The 25,776-nt window shown below is 48.3% G+C and overlaps 2 protein-coding genes across 5 annotated transcripts in view; one reads left to right on the top strand and one right to left on the bottom strand.

Moving 5' to 3' along the window:
* The window catches only part of LOC140426718 (uncharacterized), a 137,817-nt gene that overhangs the window by 34,019 nt on the left and 78,022 nt on the right, over positions 1–25,776 (bottom strand). The gene's annotated exons all lie outside the window — the stretch shown is intronic.
* LOC140426716 (uncharacterized) lies at positions 16,408–25,060 on the top strand. 4 transcript variants are annotated; one of them, XM_072511809.1, is made up of 3 exons: positions 16,408–16,545; positions 16,769–16,807; positions 17,688–25,060. In XM_072511809.1, exon 3 carries the CDS (start codon positions 18,146–18,148, stop codon positions 19,430–19,432), a length of 1,287 nt encoding a protein of 428 aa, XP_072367910.1. In that variant the 5' UTR covers positions 16,408–16,545; positions 16,769–16,807; positions 17,688–18,145; the 3' UTR covers positions 19,433–25,060. The 4 variants fall into 4 exon arrangements, with proteins under 4 accessions (XP_072367910.1, XP_072367911.1, XP_072367909.1 ...); XM_072511811.1 differs by lacking the exon at positions 16,408–16,545 and adding an exon at positions 16,566–16,632; XM_072511810.1 differs by lacking the exon at positions 16,769–16,807 and having other exon boundaries at positions 16,415–16,545.

Below are 25,776 nucleotides of genomic sequence, written 5' to 3'. Positions count from 1 at the left end.
CACGGGGAGAACGTGCAGACTCCGCACAGACAGTGACCCAAGCCGGGAATCGAAACTGGGACCCTGGAGCTGTGAAGCAACTCTGCTAACCACTGTGCTACCGTGCTGAAGACTTGTGCTCCAGAACTGGCCACACCCCTAGACAAGCTGTTCCAGTACAGCTACAATACTGGTATCTACCCGGCAATGTGGAAAATTGCCCAGGTGTGTCCTGTACACAAAAAACAGGACAGATACAACTCAGCCAATTACCGCCCGATCAGTCTACTCTCCATCATCAGCAAAGTGATGGAAGGAGTCATCAAGAGTGCTATGTTATTCTCTAAGTCTGAATAAAGATTGTAGACTTCCAGTTAACACAAATACTTTATTCAGTAGGTTCGTTCTGTTTCCAGAGCTTAACTAGATATAATACAGTCAAGAGGTATGACCAGTGAAGCTAAGGTAAACTGCCTATGCTGAGCAGTCTCTGTGTGGTGTTGCTCACTAGTCCTGTGCTTCTGAAAGAGGCGGTTCCTACCTTGGGCTGGACTCTCTATACCCGTCTCTGATGCCCTCTAGTGATGCTGTGGCTGTTACATCTGTCTGCAGTCCCTGGTGTATGTGCAGATGTATGTACAGATGTACAGATCACTACAAGTGCTATCAAGCGGCACTTACTCAGCAATAAACTGCTCACGGACGCTCATTTTGGGTTCCGCTAGGGTCATTCAGCTCCTGACCTCATTACAGCCCTGGTTCAAACATGGACAAAACAGCTGAATGCCAGAGGTGAGGTGGGAGTGACTGCCCTTGACATCAAGGCAGCATTTGACCGAGTATAGCATCAAGGAGCTCTAGCTAAACGAGTCAATGGGAATCAGGGGGAAAACTCTCCATTGGTTGGAGTCATACCTGGCACAAAGGAAGATGGTTCTGGTGCTTGGAGGTCAATAATCGCAGCTTGAGGACATCACTGAAGGGGTTCCTCAGGGTAGTGTCCCAGGGCCAATAACCTTCAGCTGCTTCATAATGACCTACCTTCCAACATAAGATCAGGAGTGGGGATGTTTGAGGATGGCTATACAATGTTCAACACCATTCACGACTCCTTCAGAGAATGAAGCAGTCCATGTCCAAATGCAGCAAGACCTGGACAATATCCAGGCTTGGGCTGACAAGTGGCAAGTTACATTTGCGCCACACAAGTACCAGGCAATGACCATCTCCAACAAGAGAGTATCTAACCACCGCCCCTTGACATTCAATGGCATTACCATCGCTGAATCCTCCACAGTCAACAGTCTGAGGGTTACCATTGATCAGAAACTGAACTTGACTAGCCATATTTATACTGTGGCTACCAGGACAGGTCAAAGGCTAGGAATCCTATGGCGAGTAACTCACCTCCTGACCCCCCCCCCCCCCCTCCCCAAAGCCTGCCCACCATAAACAAGGCACAAGTCAGGAGTGTAATGAAATACCTTCCACTTGCCTGCATGAGTACAGCTCCAACACTCAAGAAGGTTGACACCATCCAGGACAAAGCATCCCACTTGATTGCTCCCCCTTCCACAAACATTCAAACCCTCCACCACTGACGAACTACAAGATGCACTGCAGTAACTCACCAAAGTTCCTTAGACAGCACCTTCTACGCCCACGATCGCTACCATCTAGAAGTACAAGAGCAGCAGATGCCTGGGACCCTACCACCTTCCAAGTCGCTCACCACCCTGACTTGGAAATATATTGCCGTCCAAAGAACAAAGAACAATACAGAACATGAACAGGCCCTTTGGCCCTCCAAGCCTGTGCTGGTCATGATACCATGATACCATGACCAAAACACTCAGCACCTCCTAGTGCCCTATCCCTCTATACCAATCCTATCCATGTAGTTATCGAGATGCCTTTTGAACGCCGTTAATGTATCTGCTTCCACAACCTCCTCTGGCAACGCACTGTGTAAAAAACCTGCCTCGCACATCTCCTCTAAACTTTGCCCCAAGGACCTTAAACCTATGCTACCTGGTGACTGGCCCCTCCACCCTGGGAAAGAATGCCTGCCTATCCACTCTATCCATGCCCCATATAATCTTATAGACCTCTTATCAGGTCACCCCCTCAACCCCCGTCGTTCTAATGATAACAGTCTGAGTCTATTCAGCCTCTCCGCATAGCTAACACCCTCCAAATCAGGTAACCTCCTTTGCACCCTCTCCAAAGCCTCCACAGCCTTCTGGTCGTGTGGCGACCAGAATTGTGCGCAATTTTCCAAGTGGAGCCGTACCAAGGTTCTGTACAACTGTAGCATTATTTGCCGCTTTTTATACCCGATGCCCCGTCCAAGGAAGGCAAGCATTCCATATGCTGTCTTGACCCCCTTATCCACTTTCAAAGATCTATGGACCTGCACGCTCGGATCTCTCTGACTTTCTATATTCCTAAGAGTTTTGCCATTTACGGTATATTTCCCCTCTATGTTAGACCTACAAAATACATTACCTCACAATTGTCTAGATTAAACTCCATTTGCCATTTCTCTGCCCAAGTGTCCAACCTATCTATGTCCTGCTGTATCCTCTGACAATCCTCAACACTATCTGTCACTCCACCAACCTTGATGTCATCTGTGACCAGCTACATTTTCCTCCAAATCGTTTATGTATGCACAAACAACAGAGGCCTCAGCACAGATCCTTATGGAACATCATTAATCACAACCTTCCATTCAGAAAAACACCCTTCTACTGTTACCCTTTGCCTTCTGTGACCAAACCAGTTCTGTATCCATCTTACCACCTCTCCTCTGGTCCCATGTGACTTCACTTTTTGTACCAGTCTGCCGTGAGGCACCTTGTCAAAGGCTTTACTGAGGTCCATGGAAATAACATCTACTGCCCTCCCCTCATCAATCATCTTTGTAACCTCCTGAAAAAACTCGACCAAGTTAGTGAGGCATCCCCTTCACAAAACCATACTATCGCTAATGAGTCCATTTGTTTCCAAATGGATATAAACCCTGTCCCTGAGAATTCTCTCCAATAATTTACTGACTACCGATGTGAGGCTCACCAGCCTATAGTTTCCTGGATTATCCCTGCTACCTTTCTTAAACAGAGTTCCACATTAGCTATTCTCCAGTCCTCTCACCTGTACAAAGATGTCAGTTGAGGCCCCAGCAATTTCCTCCCTTGCTTCCCTCAGTATTCTGGGGTAAATCCCATCCATCCCAGGAGACGTTTCTACCTTAATGTCTTTTAAAAGACCCAATACCTCTTCCTTTTCGATGTCAACATGACCCAGACTGTCCACACACCCTACCCAAGAATCATCTTCCACAAAGTCCTTTTCTTTGGTGAACACTGATACAAAGTACTCATTTAGTACTTCGCCCATTTCCTCTGGCTCAACACAGATTCCCCCCCCCCCCCCCCCCCCCCACTGTCCTTAAGTGGCCCAATCCTTTCCCTGGCCACCCTCTTGCTTTTTACATAAGAATAAAAAGCTTTGGGATTCACCTTAAACCTACTTGCCAAGGACTTTTCATGACACCTCCTAGCCCTCCTAATTCCCCGCTTAAGTACCTTCCTGCTTTCTTTATACTCCTCAAGGGTTTCTACTTTCCCCACTCTTCTAGACTGTATAAAAGCTTCCTTTTCTTTTTTTATAAATTCTTCACCAAACTTTGAATCAACCAAAATAGCACAGCATTTGAACCTCACCAACAAAAGCATGGCCCGATTCTACCCCATTCTCACTTTTTCTTTTTTAAATTTAGAGTACCCAATTCATTTTTTCCAATTAAGGGGCAATTTAGCAAGGCCAATCCACCTAGCTTGCACATTTTTGTGTTGTAGGGGCGAAACCCACGCAAACACGGGGAGAATGTGCAAACTCCACATGGACAGTGATCCCGAGCCGGGATCGAACCTGGGACCTCGGCGCCGTGAGGCCGCAGTGCTAACCCACTGTGCCACTGTGCTGCCCTAGAGCTGACTCACTTTACTGGCAGTGAGGGTATACCAGTAAAATTAAAGCTAAGGGTGGGATTTACGAGCCTCTGCACTGAAATTGCGATTGGCGCAGGAGCAGAGAATGGGCGTTGACACCGGAATCCGGCGCGACGCCGCAAATCGCACGCACCTGGTCCACATGCCGTGGGTAGGGGGCCATTGACAGAGGCCTTTGCGGTGATTCAGCGAGGACAATTGGCCAAGTTTCCGATGGTGTGGTTCTAACCACGTTTTCCCTGTTTGGAATGGTCGGCGAGGGCAGCGGACTCAGTCCGCGACTGCCCTGGTAGGGGGTGGGGGATCCTTCACTGGGGAGACCTCATAGACGGCCAGGGGGGTGATCGGGCCACACTGATCCGTGGGCGCGCGCAATCTCGGGGGGGACCTACATTCATGGTGCCTCTCCGTGGGCTGAGTCTGCCATGTCGCACGGGGCGGCGGCCTGTGCCTGCGCATGTGCGGACTCCCGGCCGGAAGTGCAGGGCCCCGTGTCCGCAGCCAGAGCTGCGAGAAGCACTCCGGGGCCCTACTGGCCCCCTGCAAATTGGAGAATCACTCTGGGACATAGCCCCATTATTGGAGAATCCCGCCCATGGTTTTCAGGGGTAATGTCAGGAAATGTCAGGAAGGCAGGTAGAGCAGGCGTTCCTGAGTGTGTCTCACTCTCCAACCAGCATTCAGTTCTGAATACGGCTAATAGTGGTGGTTGATCTGGAGATTGAGCCAGAGGCAAGTCCATGGCACCACAGCTGGATCAGCTGTTCAGGGGGCACAAGGAAGACTGCAAAAGTAATTGTGATAGTAGAGGTTTTGTTAGTTAGGAGAACAGACAGGAGCTGTGACTGAGATGGAGGTGGGGTTGGCAGTGCTCGGAAAGGCAGCATGAGAAAATTAATTCAAAAATAAATGGTGCAGCAAAGAGAGAGAACTCTGAACCCAGGAATTGCAGGGAAGAAGCAGAGGAATCCTCCATTTGGGGTATCAGAGATCACTTACAAGCTATCCAAACCCCTCATGAGTAGGGAGGAGCTGACTAATCATTTATACAGCACTATGTCTTTGATTTGACCCCCATCTCTCTCATGCGTGAACCCCATATACATATTTTCAAATAAATTATAACGTCATTGAAGGGCTTGGTGCTGTAGCGTCTTCCCACGATGCATCTTACCCCTCCTGTGGCAGCTGACCGTTTGCCGGCGCGAATCGTTACTGGTTGTCAAAAATTAAAACTAATTGTGATGACCACGCGTTGAGAGACATGCCTTGGTCATGGGCCATTGTCAGGGGACAATGCTAGGGGGAAGTGGCAGGAGGACTGGCAGGGGGGGTTCCCCTTCTGCATGTGGGGCTTGTTTCCCTTATCCATGGTTGTGCCCTTTCAGCGTGTCGGGGTATTCTCCTTATCCAATGTCCATGGAAGGGTGGGGCCATGTTCGTGGCAGTGCCCAATATTCATGGAGAGGTGCATATCTGTGTTGGGGTGGGGGAATGCCATGTGCATGTGGAGGGGTCCAAAAGTCCATGCCGGGTGTCATATCTATGGGGCGCGGCCCCATATCCGTTGAGGGGGTAGGGCATATCCGTGGGTGGTGTTATGGGCCAGGGTTTAGAGAACCCCAGAGTGTATCATGGAGTTTACCTGACCCACAACTTTTAATAAATTGTGGTTATGGGGAACTCACGAGCCTACCTTACAGTTGTGATGCAACAGAGTGTTAAAGTACTTTTAAATTAAAACAATGATTATTTATGAAACCAGTTAACACTTTATAAACCCACAGTAAACATCTGAACAACTATCAACACCAATAAATCCCCCAAAGGAGACAGTACTCTATAAGTAACTCTTAATCTTTTCTTGCAACATCCAGAAGACAAAAAGAACCATTTTACAGAAAGACATCAGGTTTAACTTCACTACTGAGAGCAGTTACCACTTTGAAATCAGCAAATGAACATTCTTTAGCTTGCAGAGATTCATACACATCTTGCTGTGACTGCAGCTTCTCCAAATCTAGAACGAAACTAAACGCACCCTGTAGCAGCGAGCCCAAAGTGAAAGTAAAAGCAGACAGACAGACTAGCTCCACCCACTCTCTGACATCACTGCAGCTAACTGATAAACACCCATTTCTTAAAGGTACACCCACTACAGCTATTCGATAAACACCCATTTCTTAAGGTACTCTCACATGACAGTGGGTCCCCATGCCTATGGGAGGGGGGCCATGTCCGTAGGGGGTCCCAATGTCCATTGGGAGGGAGCCTCAAATTTAACTTTGGAATTGGATGCCCTTTAAGAGATTCCGGGCATCACTGTTGTGTTTAAGTCCCACCCTTCTGGCTGGCTGTGTGATCCTCGCCAGCATTCTGAAATTACACAGAATGCCCTTAAATCAGGCAAGAAAAGATGGCTGTGAAGCCAGAGTGTTTCACACAGCATTTTCTCACCTGACCCAACACTGTGGGGAAGATTGCACCCTATGGGCTGGATTCTTATGTCCCACCCACCGCAAGTTCGACTTGGGCGAGACGCAGAGAATGGAAAAATCCATTGACCTCGGGCGGATTCTCTGGTTGCCAGGCGGGCGCGGCCGGAGAATTCCACCCTATGGGCAGGATTCTCCGTTGCCCGACACCGATATTGTAATCGACGATCGGCCAGAGAATCCCTGTTTACGACCGAATCGGGGGCGGCGCTTGTTTTTGGATGCTCCACCCCCTCCAAAACGTCATCATCGAGGAGTACGCCGCATGTAGTTGGGGCGTCTTCAGGACATTACCTCAAGGCCCTCCCCCGTTGCTCCACCCCCGATGGGCCGAATTCCCAACGGCGCGTGTGCAGGTGTGACACATGTGCTCTCAGTTTTCGTGAACCCGGCGAGGCAGCTGTAGACTGTGTCCAGCACGCCACAGTCGGGGGGAAGCCATGCTGCTGGCCGGGGGGAGGGTGGGGGGGGGCTTTGGCGAGGGCTGTCGGGACTGGTGGGTGGCCCGGGAGTGGTGAAGGGGTGTCCTGGGGGGCACTATCTGGCAGGTCGTGTCTGCCCGCGGCCTGCGCCATATTGTACAGCGAGACCGCTGCAAGTCGCCGCCGTGCGCATGCGTGGCCACAGACCCGGCAATTCTCCAGGAATTTATATCAGGGAAGCCGTGCATTTTACGGGGCGCGGCTGCTAGCGCCTCATCGTTCGGAGGATCAGTGCTGGGGCCTCGACGATTTTTTCATCGTAGACACTTCCTTTGGATATAGCCTCAAAATCGGAGAATCCAACCCTATGTCTTTGATTTGACCCCCATCTCTCTCATGCAATAGAGTAATTTTAGATGCTTTCCATATTGTTTTTACATAATCGTCATTGTTGTGACAGCTCCATGGTCTCTACCTTCCCTGACCAACTGCATATTGTTCTGCTCCAAAACTTTCCCATTCATGGAAATACTCACTCTGTGTCTTTACATCCCATTGCTGTTTATGGAAGCGGCCACAGTGAACTAAATCTCCCACCAGCTTGAACCAATGACCAATTATTTAGAGCACCAAAATATTAAATTCACCTGCTCCATGAGAGTCTCTATGATCCACACAAGCCTCCTCCCACCCTTACATCATCTCATCCTGTAATAGGTACAATGTTCCATTTTTTGCTCTCCGCTGCACAGCCAGTTTTCCTCACCACATTGTGCAGCCTCTATGCCGAACACATCTGCCGGAATGTTTCACACCATCTGGCTGACAAGTGTGGGGCAGCAAAAAGCCAGCAACACTGGGAAACCTGAATTCAGAGTGGCTTTTTTAAAGGGTGCCCCGATCTCTGATGACAAAACAAAGAACTTGCCCATGCCCCTCCATTTACGCGGAACCCCACTCTCCATGCCAAAACCTGTTGTAAACCTTACCAACATGATGTCACATCAGTGACTGGGGTAAGATACCAATTTATAGGGACATACGGCGTGGAAGTCCTCACTGATTTTAAAACATTTATTTTTTCATTTTCTAAATTTAGAGTACCCAATTCTTTTTTTTCCCCAATTAAGGGGCAATTTAGCATGGCCAATCCACCTACCCTGCACAACTTTGGGTTGTGCGGTTGAAACTCACGCAGACACGGGGAGAATGTGTAAACTCCACACAGACAATGACCGGGATTCGAACCCTGGTCCTCAGTGCCATAGGCAGCAGTGCTAACCATTGTGCCATATGTCGCCCATTCTAACTTATTTAAATGAGGTTCCTGCCCTTTCTAGGCAGGAATCTTGTTATGTCACTGGCAAACGAGGATGCAAAATCCCGGCCAACATCTCTTTCTCTTCCTTCTCCCCAATCTGTTTATACAGCTTCCCCTGAAATGCATGTTCACCTCATCCACTCCTCATGGTGGACAGTTCCACATTCTCAGCACTCTCTGGAGAAATACATTTTCTCCAGAATTCCCTCATTGGAATTATGAATGACTAGCTTACATTAAATTCTGCCAGCTGATCTTCCAACAAGTGGGAAGATGTCTGTAGCAGCTACCTTACGAACATTTTAATAATTTTCGAGACTGCTACCATTCCTCCCTTTACTCTCCTCTTTCCTCGAGAAAAGAGGCCCCCACTCCAGCTTGTTCAGTCTTTCCTGATCGTTATAACATTTGATGCCAGAATTCAGAGGTTTCTCATCCACCATCTCATTATTTGCACCCTTTTTGACTTGCAACCCAGCATCACAACAGACTCCTGAATGAAATCACTCATTGGCTGTCCTTTGGGAAATCCTGAGATGGTGGACGTTTCTGTACAAATAAAAATCGTTTGACTTCTCCCTTCGATGCTTTGGTGTTTGCCTCCTGACTAAAATGGGGAATTATGGATCCCGGTGCCATCACCCTGTCAGGCATGAAGCTATTGTTACAGAGTCCTGTGTTGTCAAGATACCGATCATGTTTGTTGACGTCATCCTGCTTACCCATTTCCACAGTTACCCAGTTTAACTCCCTGTTGATTTGGTGTTCTACCTGCCAACTGTTCATACAGAAAACAGGTATTGTGAGTGAGCATTCTACCCTCCCACTGTCAGCAACGATCATGACAACAACCTGGATCATTCATTGTTGGGGATATGAGGGGATAAATGGACTGATACATTGCATTGCCATCTCTACAATGGTGAATGAAGTGGAAAAGCTGGTGATTAATGCTACCCCCCCATCTCAGTTGTCTCCCCTCTATTTTCCTCCTCCCCCTCCCCCGTCTGCCCCTCCCTAGTTCCCCCCTTTGGTAATGAGCCTCCCCTCCTCGGCAGATGCTCCATGTAGGAGATGTGCCCGTGCCTCCCACCCACCCATACCTCCTGGCGCTAGCTTTCCCGTTAATGTGGTGGCCTCCTCCTAGGGTTGGTCTGAGCCCCTCCAATGCCCGCTATGTCAGTTTCCCCGCTGTCTCCTCCTCACCCTCTCCTGCACTCTGCTATACTCCCCTCCTTTTTGCGAACTAGTTCCCCGGTTCAGAACAAGGCGGTATAGTCCCGCGCAAATTGTTCATTAGTTTTCTCTGCCTTCTTTGTGCCCGCCTCATCTCTACCTCCCTCGTTGCTTATCCAGTCTTTTCTTTTGGACAAATATGTCCACATCTGCAGGGGCAGTAAAATAATGTTCTCTGTTCTGGTACGTTACCCAGAGCCTGCCTGAGTACAGGATCCCAAACTTGAATCTTCTTGTACAAACTTCACCATGTTAAATTCTGCTTTGCCAGGTCTGCCCCATTGTCTTTGTGCATCCTGATTCTGTGTCCCTCCCAGCTGCAGGCCTTCGTTTGCCTGGCCCAGCGAAGGATTTTTTCCCGGTCCTGGTACCGGTGTAGCTTGGCAATGATCGCTCTCAGCTGCTCCCTTACCTTGGGTTTTGGCTGGAGCAACCGAGGGGCCTGTCGATTCCCAGTGGGTTGGGGAAACTGTCTCTCCACACTCGGTTCCCCAGCATCTGCGCCACGTAATCTGTTGTGTCCCTGCCCTTGGTTCCTTCTGGCAAGCCTACTATCCTGATGTTCTGGTGTCTTGACCCGTTTTGCTGGTCCTCCACCTGCTCCTCAGGGTCCCGAGTCGCCACCAATGCCTTTATTTTGCACTCCAGGGTGATGATTCAGTCGTTCTGGTCTGTGGCAGCTTTCTCCAGTTCCTTTATCGTGTTCCCCTGGGCCTTTAATTATTTCCCGTTTTGTCGAGGACTACCTGCATGGTGGCCAGGGCCTCCATCAGTGCCAACTTGACCGTCACCTTGATTTCCGTCTTTATATCCTCCTTCATCTCTTTCAGTTCCCTCATGAAGAATGTCTTCCATCCAGCCTCTGGCGGGGGGGTGGGATGCGGGCTGGGAGAGCTAGTTTTAAGGGTCGCTGGTCTCATCTCGGGAGTGGCCGGGGACTCGCCACCTCGTGGGTCCACTGATCCGCTCTTTCACCGTTCCTGTCCGTTGCCGCCATTTATGATGTCTCTGCAGCCTCTGGAGCTGCTGCTTCCTGGCATCTCTGCTAATCCTTGTATTGTTGAGGGCGAGGGGATGTCCAGTTCTTGTGGGCTAATTTCAGTTAGAAGATCCTATTTCCTTATCTTTCAGAGGAGAGCTACCTGATGTGAGACTGTTCAGCACATCTGCATCATGGGAAGTCAGTTTTGGCTTTTGTGACGCTAGATGGTCTAAATCAGTTTAAAGTTATGGCATTTGGAATGAAGAATGCACCAGCAACTTTCCAAAGATTAATCATCAATATCATTTTGGACTAAGCAATTGCGCAGTGTACATTTTTTGTTTGGTGGTTGTGATGAATCCAATCTGATGTCTTGTATTATAGGTATTTGGTGTAGTAAGGGCTAAAGGCCTGGGTTAGAGTGTGTTTGACTGCTGCAGTCATGTTTTAAAAGAATCCTAGTTTTAAAGACAACAAAGGTGTTGGGAGACAGGGATGCAATTACACCATCATAAAAAGCTTGGGCTAATGCAGTTTTGTTTGGATTAATGGGGGTTCCCTGTGTAGTTAATTTGATTTCAGCTTGGTAAAATTATGTCATTGCTGGGTGGAGCTAAGCTAATACGCATTTTGCAGAAAGCAGGTCAGCTGTGAGTTAGATTACGCTGTGAACAGAAGTCAGGCAGTTTGCTCTCTGCAGTTCAGTTAAAGGACATGGACTGCATCATTATCTGAGGAATGATGCTGCACATTGTGCAGTCATTTTCAAACATCCCCACTTCTCACCTTTTGATGGAAGGGAGGTCATTGATGAAATAGCTGAAGATGGTTGGACCTATGACATTACCCTGTGGAACTCCTGCAGTGATGTCCTGGAGCTGAGAGATGATTGATCTCCAACCACCACAACCATCTTCCTTTGTGCCAGGTATGACACCAGGAGTATTCCCCCTGATTCCCATTGACTCCAGTTTAGCTAGGGCTTCTTGATGCCATACTCAGTCAAATGCTCCCTTAATGCCAAGGGCAGTCACTCTCACCTCACCTCTGGCATTCAGCTCTTTGTCCATGTTTGAACTGAGGCTGTAATGAAGTCAGGAGCTGAATGACCCTGGCAGAACTCAAACTGAGCGTCCATGAGCAGGTTATTGCCAAGTGTAACTTGATAGCACTGTTGATGACTCCTTCCATCACTTAACTGATGATGTAGAGTAGACTGATAATCGGCTGGGTTGGAATTGTCCTGTTTCTTGTGTACAGAACACACCTGAGCAATTTTCCACATTGCTGGGCAGATGCCAATGTTGTAGCTGTACTGGAACAACTTAACAAACATGCCAGATCAAGCATATGAAAACTGTTAATTAAAGCACCAGACTTTTTCTTCATTATTTTTTTTTCTCCTCAACAATATTATTACAGTCCCAAACCAGACCTCAACAGTGTCTAGGATACTGAACAAAAACCCCAGTATTTTATTTTAATTTTGTGAGACGGTGATGAAAAGCTACCTCGCCCCAGGACTAATTACACCCCAGATAGGGATCTGTTATATTAAAACAAACTTTTTACTAATATAGTTTTAAAATATCTTTAAAATCGCACAAGAAAATAGCTCACAATTACCCCTTTAAGCAATGCTAATCAATACATTGACACAATAACCCTTAACTGTATCTTTATTTCCACTCAAATAACAAATCCTAATCCACTTTTAAATAGTTAGCACTCAGGAATACTTGCTGCATAGAGATGATTTGAATGCTCCACTTTGAGAAAGAGAGACTTTTTTGAGACTGCTTAAAGAAAAAGACCTGACCCTGTCAGAATAATGCAGATCTCTGGCTGTATTTCTTCAGAAAACGTCTTAGCTCACCTCACTAGGGTGGCATGGTGGCACAGTGGTTAGCACTGCTGCCTCACAGCTCCAGGATCCCCCATTCAATTCCAGCCTCGGGTGACTGTCTGTGTGGAGTCTGCAATTTCTCCGTGTGTGTGCGTGAGTTTCCTCTGGGTGCTCCTGTTTCCTCTCACAGTCCAAAGATGTGCAGGTTAGGTGGATTGGCCATGCTAAATTGCCTTTAGTGTCTAAAAGGTTAGGTGGGGGTGACTGGGTTATGGGGATTCACAGATTATCATAGAATTTACAGTGCAGAAGGAGGCCAAATTGGCCCATCGAGTCTGCACCGGCTCTTGGAAAGAGCACCCTACTCAAGGTCAACACCTCCACCCTATCCCCATAACCCAGTAACCCCACACAACACTAAGGGCAATTTTGGACACTAAGGGCAATTTATCATGGCCAATCCACCTAACCTGCACATCTTTGGACTGTGGGAGGAAACCGGAGTACCCGGAGGAAACCCACGCACACACGGGGAGGATGTACAGACTCCGCACAGACAAGAGACCCAAGCCGGAATCGAACCTGGGACCCTGGAGCTGTGAAGCAATTGTGCTATCCACAATGCTACCGGCGTGGCCTTAAGGCGTGGCCTTAAGTGGGGTGCTCTTTCAAAGGATCGGTGCAGACTCAATGGGCTGAATGGTCTTCTTCTGCACTGTAAATTCTAGATTCCAGCCAAAAGCAAATACTGAAAACCTCAATACCTGACTGCTTCAAGCTCTGGCTCCTCCCATTAACTACAACATCTCACTAAACTGAATCAGCAGGGAACCCTCTTAATATAAATAGAAGTCCATTATCCAAAACCTTTATGATGCTTTAACTGCACCTCTGTTTCCCGATGGCATGGGATGGCCCACAATGGGAAACCCCATTGGCCGGCTGCGAGAATGGAGAATCTCGCTGCTGGCGGGGGCGCACCGTACCAGAAAACGGGGCTGGCAGGACAGAGAATCCCGGCCAATATATCAGAAATCCTGCATTCATCACAATGTTCACCTTCTTACGAAATGTGAATAAAATGTCAATGTAGTTTATTGGCACTCTGGGAGATCATGATAAGGTGCTATGCAACATCATTTTCAGCATCTATGAGTGAGATGTTGGGTAGCTGATCATTTGGAGGTATCTCTTCCTCTCTGTGTGCAAGTGTTTGCCTTCCAATAATTAGATGAGATTGTAACCTTGTGAGGCATTATATGTGCTAATCTATATCTCTCTGCTTTTTTGTATACAAGCTCAATACCCTGATTTACTGTGCAACCCTGATGCTCCTGCATTTGGTACAAATTCATTCTATTATTCTGGGTATGTGTGAAAGATAAAAGAGATGCAGTTGTCATGGGGAAAATTATAGGTCTGATTAAGCTATGTCACATTTTAAGTGGACATTGCGTGGAATAGCTAATTTGGGCAAGATTTACCATCTGTACACGCTGGCGTGAAATTCCAGTCCCACGTCAGCGCAGATTTCCCGGCTGCGAGGAGTGCTGTCAACAGGAAATCCGTTGACAGCGGCGAGACCGGTAGATAATAATAATCTTTATTATTGTCACAAGTAGGCTTACATTAACACTGCAATGAAGTTACTGTGAAAAGCCCCTAGATGCCACATTCTGGCACCTGTTCGGGTACACTGGGTGAATTCAGAATGTCCAATTCACCTAACAGCTTGTCTTTCGGGACTTGTGGGAGGAAACCGGAGCTCCCAGAGGAACCCACGCAGACACAGGGAGAAATTGCAGATTCCGCACAGATAGTGACCCAAGCAGAAATCGAACCCGGGTCCCTGGCGCTGGGAAACAACAATGCTAACCACTGTGCTACCGTGCTGCCCCTGGCGGGCCGCATCCCCCGCTGAAAAACACGTGGTGGTCGGTAAACCCTTTTGTCTTGTAATTAACAAAATTCTTGTGGAGCAATTCAGTTTCAGGCTTCAATGATTTTTCTGGGTCTTTGCTGCTGTAGAGACTGTCAGGTAAAGCCACAGATTGGTCTCATAAAATATCTAATGTGAAATGCAGTTCCTGCAGTAATGTAAGACGAGAGAATTTTTCCTTCAGTTTCTCCGAAAGAACAAAAAGCAGGAAATGTTCTTGAATGTTAGTGAACAGCTGATTGCCAATTCAGGGACCTCACAGACTTGGCATGTCTGGCCCACTGTGATTCACGTTGGGACATTTTTGTGTGTTTAAAAGTTGTTGAATCCCACCTCAGTAGGTTTGCCAGCGGGAAACACCCCAATTTTTCCAGTGGCAGCAACACTTAGTTTTTCATCGGGAGAATCACGGCCGTTGTCAGGGTCACACGTATAAGTCCTCAGACTCTGGACCCGCTGTATAAACACCATCCATCATTTATTGAAACACAAACATGTTGTAAAATGAGTGAAGAAATTACCTTGTAGATGCAGACACACTGCGTTCATCACCCAGGAAGCTGGTACCAACCACAGAAATGACCACAGCCCCAGATGGGGATAATGAGAGTAGCGAGTTTCTGACGATTGTGCCTGTTTGAGTTGGTTCTTTGAGTTGGTCTTCCTCTTCTGATCTGCTGTCAAACACATCTGAGGCATTTGGGCACCAGCTGCCTTTGACTGTGACATCCTGGGAGAGAAGAATGAACCAGGACATTCCAGGAGAAGTGAATGGAACAAGATACTCTGGGAAAGGAAAATGGACCGTGATATTTCAAGAGAGGTGAATTGACTGGAAGATATGGGAGAGGTAAATGGACTAGGACATCAAGGGACCGTGAACAGATCAGGACATCCTGGGAGAATTGAGCCTCAGAAATTGAGGCTGAGGGAAGCTGAATGTCCAGAGCCCCTGGACAAGATAGGCTGTAATATATCGAACCATGGAGCATCTACAATGAGCCCCAGCACACTCCTTGAATCACCAAGTCACTCTGTCAGGAATAGAGACACTCCCCGTGAACTGGATCAATCTCTCCTTTACGGATCTCTCTCTCTCCTGTGCATTGGTTGATTCCACCACTGCACATCATCACTGCCTTGGATGCTGTGGGACTTCCTCTTCTGATCTGCTGTCAAACACATTTGAGGCTTGTGGTGGTACACCACTGTACTTCCCTAGCATTGTACATAGTTAGATAATAGTTGTGTGTAACGTGGCCCTGTAATCCTGTGTATTGTACTGTGCATTGTACTGTAGCTCTGTAGAGGTTCGGTCACCTGTATGTAACCTGACCTGACCACGGAGAGCTCCGCCTTGGCCACTCCCCCAGGAGTAGGTATAAGACCCCGCTTCTGAGACCTGACCCATTTTGTCTGGGGTCGTCTGTGTCGTGTAAGCTTCCTATGTAGTGTATTAAAGCCTTGGTTAAAGTCTCACATGTCTTTGTGGTTCTTGACGCTTAGTGCATCAAGGCTACACTTCCCATATTGATGTTGTCAGTTTGAATGCCACCGAGGATGAAGAATGCTATTCACACTCTAGAAATCTCTGTCAAACATTTACCTGGGGAACTGAGACAGCAGCTGCACTAAGTGAGGCTTTATTGGGACAATGGCAAGTTTATATCCCTGAGAGTTTGGCTGATGATCGATAAATGAGAGTTTGGCTCAAGATGGATTGGAACCTTATGGGAAAAACAAAATGTTAGATAAAGCTTTGTGTGAAGAAATGTCAAGACAGGCTTCTGGTAGGTAGCAAAATGTATCACTTGTTTTTGAACCAGACAAATTGCAGTAACGGCCTTGGGAATGGGTGCACTAGGCTTAAAGATAATTATAATTGAGGGGGGCTGAATTATAATTGAGCTGAGAGCACAGATAGGAATGCGAGGGAGCTGCCCTCAGAACTGTATAAGAACTGCTGTTAGATGTATTGACTTTGGATTGCTGGTGTAACTCTCAAGAGATACAGTGGTTTTAGCCCCAGCCGAGAAATAAACATGTTAAAGTAACAAGGTGTTCGACTGATCATTTCATCCGGACTGGCTGCAAAAGAATCCTCATCCCCACCTGATCTGCTGCTCAAAGTCACCTCCGTTTCACCATCAGTTTCCCAAGCTTCAGGAAACTCCAGTTATTCCAGAAATATTTGGATTGTCTGTGAGAGACGTCAATCAGAGAGGCCCACCCACTCTGCCCATTCTCTCCTCTTCCTCTCCCACAGCTGCTTCATTTCCTGTAGGGACTGAAAACCAAGTCAGGAGACGGTGAGTGAAGGAGCAGAATTTATAATAATTACATCTCTCAATATCCACACTAATGTTCAGGCAGTCTGACTATCCTGTGGGAATCAGGTGTGGAAATGCCCCTTATTCTGTCTGAGAAGATCCAGCTGAGAGACCTGTTTACTCGCTGCTTTGTGCTGAACTGTTTGATTGACTGTGTTGGATATTGAGTGTTTATTGGAAGCTTTTCCCTTCTGATTTACAGGCTGAGTTTTGTTGATGGGTCATTCCTGAATATGAGAAGGTGAGGTGTAATTATCTGTAATTTTCAGAGACTCATTTATTGAAATGTCTCTTAATGTCTTCTTTAAATATTTTACCTGAAGGCCTGGGCCTTTCCCAAAAGCCTGGGCCTGGATTTGATAGTTTTGCCCAGAGCTGTGTCTGAGAGCTGAATTTGGGATGTGCAGTCTGAGTGAGTGCAGTGTGTCTAATATCCCAGGATAAACCAGAACCTTTCAATCAGCTTCACTGAAGTAATGTTTTCCTCAGCTTCCAGCACTTCCTGCCCGATGTATTTTCTTCAAATAATTTGGGAATACAAGAAATTTCAAAATCTCCACAGAATTAACATTCATTCTTTGTGTTTCTCCTGAGGGTTTTTATATTGAACACCTACTCAAAGGGTAAAACTGGTCTTTGCCTGCACAACACAAGCTTCAGCTGTATTTTCCATTGCTCTCACACTGCCTTGGCAGATTGGGTTGCGTGGAGGAAAGAAAGTAGCCATGTTGTCTGCTGCTGGCCACTGGCAGAGGGTGTGTGACAGTTAAATGAGGAAAAAGGAAGGCCTTGTATCTGATTCCCCACACAGGGAATATCAGACTGGTACTCACTGTGGAACATAATAATAATCGCTTATTGTCACAAGTAGGCTTCAATGAAGTTACTGTGAAAAGCCGCTAGTCACCACATTCCGGCGCCTGTTCGAGGAGGCCGGTACGGGAATTGAACCCGCGCTGCTGGCATTGTTCTGCATTACAAACCAGCTGTTTAGCCCACTGTGCTAAACCAGCCCTAAACCATAGAGACTGTTGAAACAATCTCTAACTGAGGAGTCAGCCCCTTCAGCAAAGGAAGAGATGGAGTTTGAGGAAATCATGTTTCCTTTTCCTGTTTTACAGAAGAATTGCACCATACTACCCCAGAGAATACACCGAGGATAGACACCACAGATAGATCCTGACCAGCACCCAAGGAATAACTGTATAACTGGAAATTCAAGCAGTCTTTTCACAGCATTGATCAACACAGCGAAGGTTGTACAGTGAAACCATCATCTGGAAATCACTCTGACACATCATCAGATCTGAAACTGGTTAGTGGTCTGGGGCCTTCCATCAGAACCAGCTTTTCCGAATGTTTGGCTGTGGTTGATCAGTCAGGGTGAGGCTGTGAAGAAGTGTGAGTGGACTCCAAGTTTTGGTGTGAGCTTCATTCATTCATTGAGTCTCATGAACCGCTGACTCCTTCCTGCAGGTCAGAGGCTGTTCAAGTGTGAGGTGTGTGTCGGGATCTCCACAGATCAAAACATCTTCTAAGGTGCATTTGTTGCGACTCCTGTTACCTCAAGGGCAGTCACATGGAAGAGAAACGATTCAGGTGTGATGTTTGTGATAAAGGTTTTGTGAATTCTACAAAGCTCCTGAGGCACCATGTAATTCACACAGGGGAGAAACCATTCAGGTGTGATTTTTGTGAGAAGGCCTTCTCACAAGCATTAACCCTCCGTCAACACCAGCAAGTTCACACAGGTGAGAAACCCTTCACGTGTGAGATATGTGACAAATCTTTCTCGGTGTCATCGTACTTCCATAAACATCAACGTATTCACACAGGTGAGAAACCCTTCACGTGCGAGGTATGTGACAAATCATTCACATGGTCATCAAGCCTCAGAGAACACAAACGTCTTCACACAGGGGAGAAACCCTTCAGGTGTGATGTTTGTGAGAAGTCCTTCTCACAAGCATCAATCCTTCGTCAACACCGGCACGTTCACACAGGTGAGAAACCCTTCACGTGCAAGGTGTGTGACAAGTCATTTTCGCAGTCTTCGAACTTCCAGCAGCACCGACGTGTTCACACAGGAGAGAAATCCTTCAAATGTGATTTTTGTAAGAAATCTTTCAACCAATCCTCTCATCTTTTATCACACCAGAGGATTCACACAGGGGAGAAACCCTTCACATGTGAGGTGTGTGACAAATCATTCTCATTGTCATCAAACTTCCATCGGCATCAACGTGTTCACACAGGGGAGAAATCCTTCAAATGTGATGTGTGTGAAAAGTCCTTCTCACAAGCATCGACCCTCCGCCAACACCAGCAAGTTCACACAGGTGAGAAACCCTTCACGTGTGAAGTATGTGATAAATCGTTCTCGGTGTCATCATACTTCCGTAAACATCAACGTATTCACACAGGTGAGAAACCCTTCACATGTGAGGTGTGTGACAAATCATTCACATGGTCATCAAGCCTCAGTGAACACAAACGTCTTCATACAGGCGAGAAACCCTTCAGGTGTGATGTTTGTGAGATGACTTTCAGCCGAAAAGCCGACCTTCTATCACACCAGAGGATTCATACAGGGGAGAAACCCTTCACATGTGAGGTGTGTGACAAATCATTCTCGAAGTCATCGAACTTCCATCAGCACCAACGCGTTCACACAGGAGAGAAACCCTTCAAATGCGATTTTTGTAATAAAGCTTTCAACCAATCCTCCATTCTTCTCTCACACCTGAGGATTCACACAGGAGAGAAACCCTTCAAGTGTGATTTTTGTAAGAAAGCTTTTAACCAATCCTCCCATCTTCTCTCACATATGAGGATTCACGCAGGTGTGACAAATGCAGGATTTTAGATATATTGGATTATAAGCATGTTGCAATTTACGGGCTAAAACCCTGGGTCAGAGTGTGTTTGACTGCAGTAGTCATGTTTTAAAACATTTTTTTTTTTTTTTTTGGTTGCAAGACCAGAAAGCTTTTAAGAGCCAGATGTGAAATTGACCATTTTAAAAGCCTGAGCTAATGCACTGTTGTTTGACTAGGGGGAGTCTCTGGGGATTTAATTTGTTTTCTGCCTGGGGAGATGATGTTTTTTTCTTGTTTATCTGGGAACAGAGATAGTAATTAAGGATATTGTATTTACTGTATTGAGTAGTATTGTTTAATGGGTAATTGTAAGCTAATTTCGGGTGTGAGATTAAAGATTTTAATACTGTACTAATAAAAGTTTTTTGTTTTAAAATAACAAATCACAATTTCTTCATGCAGTCACTCCTGGAGCAAAGTGACCTTTCTGCACAGTCCTACAAAATAAAATAAAGTATTGGGGTTTTGTTCCAGTATCCTAACCACTGTTGTGGGGTAAATAAAATTGGGGTCTCGCCCGGGATTTTTTTATTTTTGAAAAATATTTTAATTCAAATTTTTAACATTTTTACAACAAATAAACAGAACCCCAACACCCCCCCCCCCCCCAAAAAAAAACTACCCCCTCTACCCTACCCCTGGACGGCAACCCCGTAAGAAAAGCGCAAGAAAAACAAACCCCATCTCTTGCGGAACCCCTCATCCTGCCCTCTCAGAGCAAATTTCACCTTCTCCAAATACAGGAACTCCATTAGATCCCCCAGCCACGTCGAGGCACAGGGGTAAAGCTGACCCCCACCCCAACAGGACCCACCTGCCAACGATCAACGAGGCGAAGGTTAAGACATCTGGCCCCTCACCCGTCTGCAATTCCGGGAGGTCCGACACCGCAGATATGGTCTCCGGGGGACCCGGCTCCAAATCTACGTGTCGAACCTCAGACATGATGCTGAAAAACGACCCCCAAAATATCTCCAACTTGGTAGGAGCAGAACATATGGACTTGATTGGCTGGACCCCGCTCGCAGCTATCCGCCACCCCCTCAAATAACCGGCTCATCCTCGCCTTCATTAAGTGCGCCACGTGCACCACTTTTAATTGAATCCACTCCAGCCTCGTGCACGAGGTTGAGGCATTGACCCTTTACAGCACTTTGCATCATAATTCCTACAACACCATCCCCAACTCTTCCTCCCACTTGGCCTTTTAACCCCTTCCACAGACACCTTATTCTCCTCCATGATCCTACCACGAATTGCCGAAACGACCCAACCTTCCACCGACAGTACCTCCTCCAGCAATGCTGAGGACTGTGCCATGGGAAACCTTTCTTGCGACGTTCCTTACCTGCATATACCCAAAACTTTCCTCACGCTGGAGCCCAAACTTCTTCTCCTCAATTTGCAAACCGACCCTCCAAAAACCGATCCTTCATCTCTTTCAACTCTCTTTCCTCCTATCCCTGGAACCTTGCATCCATCCTCCCTGGCCCAAAACCATGGTTCCCTGTTATCAGCATCATCCTCGAGCCTGCCATCAACTTAAAGTGCTGTTAGAATTGCCTCCAGATCTTCAGTGCAGAGTACTTCTCTGGGATGAACGGTAGCAGCACCGTTGCCAGCGTCCACAACCTCGACCAAAATTTACAAGAACATGCCTCCATCCACACCCACAAAGCCTCTGTCTCTCTACTCCAGCCCTTCACCTTATCCGCATTCGCCGCCCAGTAATCTATAACAAGTTTGGAAGGGCAAACCTCCCTGACTGCTGCCCCCTTTGGAGCACCATTTTCCTTAGCTTGGCACCTTCCCTGCCCACGCAAATGACGAGGCCAGCCTGTCCACCCCTCTAAAGAATGAATTTAGGGCAGCACAGTAGGGCAGTGGCTAGCACTGCTGTCTCACAGCACCGAAGTCCCAGGTTCGATCCTGGCTCTGACTTGTCTGCATGGAGTTTGCACCTTCTCCCCATTTTTGCGTGGGTTTCGTGCCCACAACCCAAAAGACTTGCAGGTTAGGTGGATTGGCCACGCTAAAATTGTCCCTTACTTGGAAAAAATGAATTGGGCACTTCTAAATTTATTTAAAAAAAGAGAATGACTTTGGCAAAGAGTCCTGCAGACACTGAAACAGAAACAAGAGCCGTGGCAGAATGTTAATTTATTACTGCCTGCACCCAGCCTGCCAGCGACAAGGGGATTGTGGTGAACGTATTGCAGTAACCATTCACCATGTATATAACTGTATCACGCTATTGCCCATGTGGGCTCCACCTATGGACCATTGTAAGGTATTGCCTGTAATGCATCATGTTGGTGCCTTGTGGGCTCCGCCCCTGGCTCCACCCCTTGAGGGGAGGTATAAATATCAGTAGCCCTGTAGGCGGCTCTCACTAGCAGACCAGTCGCAGGCAGGCACTGTTCTAGTTGATTAAAGCCACAGTTTACTTCTACTCCTTGTTTCGTGTGAATTGATGGTCGCATCAGGGATACTATCCCATTGCACCAAGTCCTCCTTCACCCTCCCCACCAAATTTGTGAAATTAAGCTTATGAAGCCATGCCCAGTCACGTACCATCTGCACCCTCTAAAATTAGTTGTCGCTACCCGAAATGGCAACCCTCCCACTCCCGCCCCTGCGCCTGGAGAAGACAACACAAAATATTTGCTTTTCCCTAAATTTAACTTATACCCTGAAAATGCCCCAAATTTCCTTAGCAACCCCATTACATCCCTCACCGAGGAACTTAGGTCCGAGATGTACAGCAGCAGATTGTCTGGGTACAAACACACCCTCTGTTCCACCACCCCTCCTCACTATCCCCTTCCATAAGTCCAAACTCCTCAGCGCAATGGCCAAGGGCTCAATTGGCATCGCGAATGGAAGAGGGGACAAGGGGCATCCCTTCCTTGTTCCCCGAAATAGTGCAAAGAGTCCAAATTCATATTGCTCATCCGCACAGGTCCTTGTATAACAATTTCGCCCAAGCGACGAACTAAGGCCCAATCCCAAACTTCTCCAGCACCGCAAACAACTAACTCCACTCCACTCTGTCAAACACCTTTTCTGCATCTAACGCCACCACCACCTCCAACTCCCTTCCCTCTGCCGGAGAAAGCACCACATTCAGCTGCCTCCGCACATTCGACGACAGCTGCCTGCCCTTGACGAACCCCGTCTGATTCTCCCCCGCCACCTTCGGAAGCCACTCCTTCAACCTCGCCTCCAATACCTACCCCAATATCGCTCCACCGCATCCTTCTCCTTTTAAGTAATAGTGAGATGGATGCCTGCCCCATCATCTCCAGCAATACTCCACTAACCGTCATATTCTCAAACATTTCTACCATCAGCAGTGCCAACGTATCCTTGACTTTATAATAAAATTCCACCGGGAGCCCATCCAGCCCCTGGTGCCTTATCCAACTGCATCTTCCCTATCGCTGCCTGCACTTCTTCCACCCCCATTGGTTCCTCCAATCCCACCCTCTCCCACCTCCGTACACCCCAGTTGCTCCTTAAATTCCCTAATCTCCGATTCATCCTCCGGTGGCTTCGACTTATACAAGTCCCTCTAAAAGTCTTCAAACACGTTATTCACCTGCTCCACATGATCTCCCTCGTTCCTGCCTGCCGCAAGATCTGGCCCACCAGCAATCGACGGGCCTTCTCACCATACTCATAGACGAACCCCTCGCTCGCCTCAGCTGCCAAAATGCCCACCCCGTGGATAGAAGATCAAACTTTGCATGCAAAACTTTCCTCCTCACCAAATGTTTTGGCTTCCGGTCCTCTGCATATCTCCCTTCTCCCTCCCAAATCTCCTCTATCAAATGCTGCCATTTCCCCCACGCCTCCCTATCCACCTTTGCCTTGTATGAAATAACCTCGTCCCTCATTACTATCTTCAACGTCTCCCAGACTACCAACTGCGAGACCTTCCCATTCCAGTTAAACTCCACATACTCCTCAATCACCTTCCCCATTTTAGTGCAAGAAGTTCAGGTCCGCCATCAAACCCAGATCTGGCCTCCACACCGGCCTCTTGAGCTGGACCCTTCTCCAAGACCACATCCACCCAGTGCGGAGCATGGTCCGATATTACGATCGCTGAATGTTCTGCCTTCTTTACCCCAGCTAGCAGCGCCTTCTGCACCACAAATAAGTCAATCCTTGAGTACACCTTATACTCCCGATCCCGCGGATGTAAAAACCTCCAGGAATCCATCCCTCCCATCTCCTTATGAACCCAGCCAACACCTTCGCCCCACCCCTCCAAAAGGGGCCAGCGAGCGTGGCTGAAACATAGCCACCTTCAGGCCCAGCACTACATCCCCCCCTCCCCCCATATCAGCTGGTGGTCCGGTATGGCCACTAGCATTTTCCTTACAAACCCAGCGTCTTCCCTATTTGGGACATACACGCTACCTAGCGCCACCAGACCCCCTTCCAACGCACCTGTCACTATCACGTACCAGCACCCCTGGTCCGCCACCATCTGGAACCTCAACCGTTTACCCACCAGTAATGCCACTCCCTGGGCCCTGCTGTCGAAGCCCAAATGAAACAGCTGGCTCACCCAGCCCTTCCTCAGCCTCATCTGGTCCTTTATCCTTAGATCGGTCTCCTGTAACAACACCTCTTCTGCTTTCAGGCCCTTCAAGTGTGAGAAAGCTTGCGCTCTTTCACTGGTCCCCCCAACCCTTGCACATTCCATGTCATCACTCTGAGCAGGGATTTCTCACCTCCCCCCGCCCTTCCTACCCGCCATGACAGTGTCCCTAGGCCCCGCGCGGTAGGCGAGACCCAGCCCCGGCCCTAGTCACTGCCACCTCCACCCCTCCCCATCCCTCATCCCAGAAACACCCCCATTACTTCCTCTTGAATACTCACCCAGTATCATCCCCATCCCCCGACCATTCACACCTCCCAGGCCCATCAAAACCTGACAATAGAGGTTCCAAGGCCGCAGTCGCTGTCCCCGCCTCCCTACTGTTCATTAGCCAACATGGCGTTTACTCGCGCCGCGGCCCCTGCCAGAGCCCCCTCCCTCACATCAAAAAAACACACTGTAGCACAATCAATCACTCACGAGACGAGATGAGAATGAGTCGAACGATGGCTTTATTACGCAGACTTGTTCCCCAGCAGCACAGTTACAGGATGCGGCTGCTGGGAGAACCCGGGCTCTTATACTCCGCTTTACTGGGTGGAGCCAGCAGGCGGTTGATCCAATCAGGACCCATAGCCTCTCGGCATCACAGGGTACCTTAATACCCCTAATACATACCACCACATTCACCCCTTGTTAAAAAAGAACCCGGCGTGATAGTGGGCCGTATGGTGGTAAGGGTTTCCAGAGTCGGTACCAAGGATGCCGCTAACACGGCGGCTATGCTCCGATATCAACTACTAGTACTACTTACAATGCCGCTTTTACTGGGCAACCCAAAAAAATTATTTACTGAGGCATTTCTTGCTTTACTATACTGATTCGATGAGTCGAATGGGTGCCCTGGTCGTCCTCGCCGATTGTCTTAGCCCCGGTGGTGATGCAGGCGCTGGTTCGGGCCCCGTCGTCTCTGGGAGCGTCGCGATGCCTCTTCCCGCTCCAATACCCCTATTCGGGGCGGGGGAAGGACCGATCCGCCCGGGAAGGGGGTGGCTGTGGGTGCGCCGGAGGGAGGGAGGGGGTGATTGGTGTTGGGGGGGGGGGGGGGTGTGTGGCTCCAGAGGGGGTCACTGGTGTTGGGGGTGTGTGTGGAGCTCCGGCGGGTGCCAGGTCCCGCAGGGAGACCGTGTCCTGTCGGCCGTCGGGGTACGCCTCGTAGGCGTATTGGGGGATCGTGTGGAGGAGATGAACCCTCTCGACCAATGGGTCCGATTTGTGCGTCCGCACATGCTTTTGGAGCAGGATGGGTCCCGGGGCTGCCAATGTCGAAAGTGACGTTCCGGAGGAGGACTTCCTAGGGAAGACAAGGAGGCGTTCGTGAGGTGTTTGATTCGTTATTGTACAGATCAGCGACCGGATGGAGTGGAGGGCGTCCGGGAGGATGTCCTGTCAGCGGGAAACTGGGAGACTTCAGGACTGTAGGGCCAGCAGGATGGTCTTCCAGACCGTTCCGTTCTCCTCTATCTGACCATTCCCCCAGCGGTTGTAACTGGTCATCCTGCTCGAAGCAATGTCCTTGCTGAGCAGGAATTGACGCAGTTCGTCGCTCATGAAGGAGGACCCCCTATCGCTATGTATGTAGGCGGGGAAACCGAACAGTGTAAAGATGGTGCCGAGGGCTCTAATGACCATGGCCGCGGTCATGTCGTGACAGGGGAT

This window comes from Scyliorhinus torazame, chromosome 7 (assembly GCF_047496885.1).
Source record: "Scyliorhinus torazame isolate Kashiwa2021f chromosome 7, sScyTor2.1, whole genome shotgun sequence".
In the NCBI taxonomy this organism is placed as follows: domain Eukaryota; kingdom Metazoa; phylum Chordata; class Chondrichthyes; order Carcharhiniformes; family Scyliorhinidae; genus Scyliorhinus; species Scyliorhinus torazame.
Note: the sequence above shows the minus strand (reverse complement) of the source record. Positions and strands in the feature narration are given on the sequence as shown.

Coding starts and splice junctions, on each gene's coding strand:
- LOC140426716 (XM_072511809.1), top strand. CDS start 18,146: ATGGAAGAGAAACGATTCAGGTGTGATGTTTGTGATAAAGGTTTTGTG.